At 39.8% G+C, this 5,851-nt stretch overlaps 1 protein-coding gene across 1 annotated transcript in view; it reads right to left on the reverse strand.

Moving 5' to 3' along the window:
* Positions 1-5,617, reverse strand: part of LOC123968062 (igLON family member 5-like) — a 6,940-nt gene extending 1,323 nt beyond the window's left edge. The window contains exons 1-6 of the mRNA XM_046044542.1: positions 5,562-5,617; positions 4,598-4,639; positions 4,195-4,353; positions 3,957-4,097; positions 161-397; positions 3-53 (exon numbers count right to left, since the gene is read on the reverse strand). Of these exons, the coding sequence (XP_045900498.1) occupies positions 3-53; positions 161-397; positions 3,957-4,097; positions 4,195-4,353; positions 4,598-4,625 (616 nt within the window). The 5' untranslated portion in view covers positions 4,626-4,639; positions 5,562-5,617. The remainder of the gene's footprint in view (positions 1-2; positions 54-160; positions 398-3,956; positions 4,098-4,194; positions 4,354-4,597; positions 4,640-5,561) is intronic.
* Positions 5,618-5,851: the final 234 nt, after the last annotated feature.

Raw genomic sequence — 5,851 nt, forward strand, 5'->3', positions numbered from 1 at the left:
GATGTCCTTTGAGCCTTTCGAAGTGACTGGTTCAGATGTTGTAGGAGCAGGCTCTGAAAGATAAAACACAGAACATCTTGTGCTTGCCAGGGGCCACAGAAGTAGCTTTTCTTGTAGTAAAAACCATATGCAAAGACTTTGGTAGAGACCAGTGTCCTACCTTTAACACTGATGTGCAAGCTCTCATTGTACTCCTTGCCGCCAAAGGAGAACATACATTTCCAGGTCCCTGCATATGAGCGGTCCACAGGTCTGAGTTGAGCTGTGTGTGACTCTCCATATGCACTTCCATCTGGCCTCTTCCACTGCACTGTGGAGCCTTGGTCCAGACCTTTTACCTGACACTGGAGTGTAGCCTCACTGCCCAGCAGGAGATCACCGGAGGGGCTGGCCCAGACTGACACAGAGAGGGACAACGGACAGGGGCGAGGACACAGTGAGAATCACAAAGAGAAAGGGGAGGCCATGCTGAACAAAAGACGTCATCCAGATCATTAAGAACGTAACACATACTGATGACATGATAGCAAGAGCAAAATGAAAATATATCATGGTATTTATTAATGACAAATGGAGTCATATGGAGGTCAGTGTAATCATGACGAGAAGTATTTACACTTGTAAATATAAGTTTAAAAAAATAACCCTGATTATGTCATCAGGGTAATCTCTAGGAGACTACAAATTATGAACAGGAGGCCACTATTTTATTATCTGGGGGAGGGGATGTGGAAGTGGAACAATGCTTAGGTAGGTGGTATGTGTCAAATTAACATCAACATGATTGGCAGGACCCCAGCAGGACATTGCTCAGGGCATCACACCTCTGCCAGGTTTGCCTTCTTCCCATGGTGCACCCTGGTGCCATGTGTTCCCCAGGTAAGCGATACACACGCACCCGACCATCCACATGACGTAAAAGAAAATGTGATTCATCAGACCAGGCCACCTTCTTCCATTGCTCCGTGTTCCAGTTCTGATGCTCATGCACCTATTGTAGGCTCTTTCAGCAGCAGACAGGGGTCAGCCTGGGCACTCTGACTGCGGCAAAGCATCCCCATACGCAACAAACTGCGATGTTCTGACACCTTTCTAGCAGAACCAGCGGTACCTTTTTCAGCAGTTTGACATACAGTAGCTTGTCTGTTAGGTCAGACCACACAAGCTAGTCTTCGCTCTCCATTTGCATAAATGAGCCTTGGCCACCCATGACCCTGTTGCCCGTTCACCGCTTTTCCTTCCTTTAGATCTCTTTTGATAGATACTGACCACTGCAGACTGGGAACACCCCATGAGAGCTGCAGTTTTGAAGACCCAGTCGTCTAGCCATCACAATATGGTCCTTGTCAGTCACTCAAATCCTTATGCTTGCCTATTTTTCCTGATTCTAACATATTAACTTTGAGGACAAAATGTTCACTTGCTGCCTAAACTATCCCACCCACTGACAGGTGCCATGGTAACAAGAGAGATCAGTGTTTACTTCACCTGTCAGTGTGTTATGGCTGATCAGTGTGTGTACAACAACAGAATAGTATTGAATGTATTTTAATGTTTTGCGTTAAAGGCATTACTTTTTAAAATACATTCTTGGAAAATGACTTTAATCTTTTAGTAAATTCGCTGAAATTATTTTCATCAGCAAAATGTGATCGTAAACTGCTCGAAATGCACTTCAAAAGACTATTTTCTCAAATATTTCTAGATTGTCTCATCAGGTTAAAAGCTGTAACTTAAAGTTTAACTTAAAATAACTGATAACGTCAACTCGGGGAGCAAATCAACTCCGCCCAGCTGATGTGACACCGGCTAGTGAACCCGCTCTCGTGCTGTGTCAGCCACTTGGTGACCAAGCCATTACTTAACTAACTAGCAGAATTTTTCTAAAAACTGAAACGTAAACTTGTTCTGTTTGGGACTGTGAGCTGCACTTTATCGGAGGTGCTGAAGTTAACATGTGTTGTTGACTGGTTTCGGGTTTTCAAACGGTCTGAAGGGAATAGCCTACTACCAGGGGAGCAATAACGTAAAGCACAGCAGAGTATAGGGCAGGTAGACTTTTAAAACATATTGTGAATTCTCATTAAATGATGACGTTAGACTCGTAGTAGGACAACTTTTTTCTCAACATGTCAGAGAACAGATATGTGGGATAGATTCTGAATGTGCAGATAGCATTGAACATGAGCAGAAAACCTGCTGAAACACAGGAGTTATTAAAGTTCAGGAGTTTCTAACTGAATTAAAATTTTAAAAATATTATCATTGAGGTGAAAAGGTGCCACATGCACATTTAAAGAGGTTACTTCCTCATACAAAGACAAAAAAGAGGAGGGAAGACTAAATCAGCAGGGATGATACTCTATGAAATAATATACCTGAAAGAAATCCAGATTGCTTGAGAGCCTTACTGTATTATATTCTGTTATAGTTATCTATTTTGAATTGTTACCTGTCACCTGAATTGTGAATTTCCCTTTCCATAAATAAAAGCATTTCCACCATAAATTGGTCCAGACAAATTCCCCAGAGTGTTTAATCCTCAATTTTTTCATATCATTTACCAGTGAAGATTTCTTAAAAATAGAGTTAAAATTTCATCTTGTCTCCTTTTGAGAGCGGGGCTCTTCAAACTGTCCTTTTATGCAGAATGAACTGACACTGCAACTCATGACGCAATACCAGCAATTTTTTAGTCGATACCAATGCCAGTGAACTATTTTGAACTTGATACCACAGTAAAAAACAACAACAAAACAATAAATCCCATGTACTTCAAAATACACTCCTTTAATAAAAACATTTGAACATTACAAAAACAAACAGCTGTGAAAGTGAGTGGATGTCCAGGACAGATGAGAAGTGGTTTGATGTCCTTATGTTCATAAATGACCAAGCTATTGAAATTACAACCTTGCCATGTGCAATTTATTTTTTTTTACAAACTCACAGGTGTGAAACGTTTAAGAGTGGTCACAATCTATATTGCCAGTGGTTTGAGATTTCTACGTTGAAAAACAAAAAAGGGTGTGTTGAATGAATTTTAATGATTACCTAGAAAAATGAGAACTGTCATGTTTTCAGAAATTTGGTACCGACTTGGTACCAAAGTATCGGTTCTTGTGAAATCCCTACTTGTTGGTGAATATTGTATGTCAGCATAGTGTAGAGTGCCAACCAGTGGCTCAGTTGTACAAAAGAACGGTCTCTCCCAGAGGCTCTAGTTTTAAGTATGCATTTTATGTACTAAGGTGCCCAGGTGTTATGCTCAATGTATGCACTGAGGGGACTTGGGGCCCTTGTGATCAACTCACACTGTAAGCACCTAGTGGCCCTAGAGGTCATCTCATGCTTTTAGCCCCAAGGGGTCAAACATTTTAAGCGCTGCGGAGCCTGGGGGCCATAGTGATCAGCTCATGCAGCACAGGAACCCTCACAATGTAGGTGCAGATCAGTAGTGACCTAGTGATCAGATCATGCTTTAGGCCCTAGGGGCCTAGAGGCCCTAGCGGTCAGATTACATTTTAAACACCAGGGGGCCCTCATAGTGTAAGTGCTGAGATACCCTAGTGGTGAGTTCACATTTTCAACTCCAAGGGGTTTGGGGGCCCTTGTGGTTAGCTCAAAGTATAAGTGGTCAGATTGTGCACTGGCATTCAACTTCCTTAGGAAGCCGCGAGCCATGGACCATGCACGGCCTGAGGATTGGAGGCCCCTGGCAGGCACAGGCCTCACTGCCCACTGGATAGTATTTTACTTTATTTTTTTATTGATCTAATTGCCGTATGGGGAGGAATTTGGTTTAACACAGTACAATATGTATGACCAAAAAGTCATGAATTTAATATGCCCTTCCATTATCTCTGATTCAAAATCGTGATGATAAACTGCACTCAGTTTGATCCATGCACTGTTAAGAATTATTTGCAAATACTTTTCTTGGGTCGTCTGCTCACCTGAGACCACAAGAAGTGTGTGTTCGTGAGATGTCCCATCTACCACACAAGTAAACTGTCCAGCATCTTCTTCCTTCACTCCAAAGATCTCCAGATCCGTTTCCTTCTTCAAAATGAGCCTTTTTGTAATGTCAACTGTGCCTAATGCAGAAAATACATGTAGTGTAATTAGCAACACTGAAAATTTTAAAAGGATATATTATGCTCTAGGTAATGTATAAAGTCTCTCTGTTTATACCTCTGCGAAGTAAGCCTCTCAAATTATTTTCAACAATGAAGTTACCACGATGACGCCACATCAGCTTGTAAGAGAAGCTGCTGACTCCACACCTGATCCTGGCCATTCGCCCTGATTTTGTGACGATCACTGTGCCTGTAGCAGAGAGTGCACCCAGCACTCAAGAGAGAATCACATTTATACTCATTTAGTATGATATATTCACAGGAGAGCATCACAGCATCAACTCTGCGACAAGGACAAACCAATGTCATTGCAATATGTTCTCATTACTTTGTACTGGAGACTCACATAGTGAATCATAGTTAAAGTTAAAGGGCAATATTCCAGGTGAAATTTAGGGAGTTTATAGGCATCTGGGACAAGGTAAAGCATAATATTTTTCAGAAATACATTGACTCACCAAACCAAAACCACATGATTGTCTTCATTTTAAATATTCGATCTAAGGAGGAAAATAAACAGGCACAAATGTAAATTGCTGTCTAGACAAATAAATAAAAGAAAAACAAACTGAATGACGTAGTAAATGGTGTGAAAGCAAGCATTTCCATTTCCAGACAGCTGCTGTTTGTCACGAGAACTAACAATCATGTGATCTCTAACCACCAAGCTAACGCTTCACTTCCTTCCTCTTTGTATCTTTATATTAAAAATGTAAAACTTGCTTCATAAAAAACTGAAACGAATGTCACTGATAAATTTCCAGCATACGCTTTGGCTTTTTTTGTACTTGATAATGTGCTCAATAATGCATGTTGAGATGTTTTGCTGTAGACCTGTTCCAAATGTAGCTTCATAAACCATCATAACTCATCATAAACTAGAAGTTTGTCCCAAAAAATGTTTAGTTGTGCAATTTTGTTAATGAAAAAGTAAACTTGAAAATCCTGACAAACAATGAATGAATCACTGTTTTAGTGTTCTTTGAAGCATTTCATAATTTTGAAAGGTTTAATATAATAATAATAAACTTCAGCAAGCTAAAAGACTCTTAACAATTTTTCATTTTAAAACTGCAAATTATTTGGATTAGCTGGAACAATTGGTCTGATCAGATAATACTGAAATGTCATATAAAAAGTTATTTCCACTGTCTGAACAACACATTGTTATACATTGAGATCATAAACAATCTTTAACCTTTATATCAAGGCTGATCTGATTTTAAAGTGTGGACACATTTATCTCCACATTTGTTTAACAGCATTTACTCAACTACACTCAACATTTTCGAAAAAAACGAAACAAAAAAAAGTTTAACTACATAACAGAACACAAAAATGGTTTTCGAGTGGTCACGTTAAATCCAATTATTTAATTTCACAATATAAAACTTGATTTCATAATCTAGTTTGAGATCTTACCTTAATTGTGAGTGAGTGCTGTCTTTTTGAGCCGTTATTGAAGGCCAAAATCTTTCCTCATCCTCTGTGCTTCACGTCATCAAGCACAAGAGCGCAAGAAACCTGCACTGGAAAGTTGTAGGCCATTGCAAACCCTAGCTCTTTGTGGGTTTGCTCTTCTGCCTACGCTCTCTTGCAAACCAGGCCTGGGATTTTTGTTTTTACATGAAGCTGAAAAAAATGTGTATGTGTGACTGCCTTACAGAATTTTGAACTCCATAGTGAATCATCTAAAAAGAAAAAAGACAGAC

This window comes from Micropterus dolomieu, linkage group LG03 (assembly GCF_021292245.1).
Source record: "Micropterus dolomieu isolate WLL.071019.BEF.003 ecotype Adirondacks linkage group LG03, ASM2129224v1, whole genome shotgun sequence".
In the NCBI taxonomy this organism is placed as follows: domain Eukaryota; kingdom Metazoa; phylum Chordata; class Actinopteri; order Centrarchiformes; family Centrarchidae; genus Micropterus; species Micropterus dolomieu.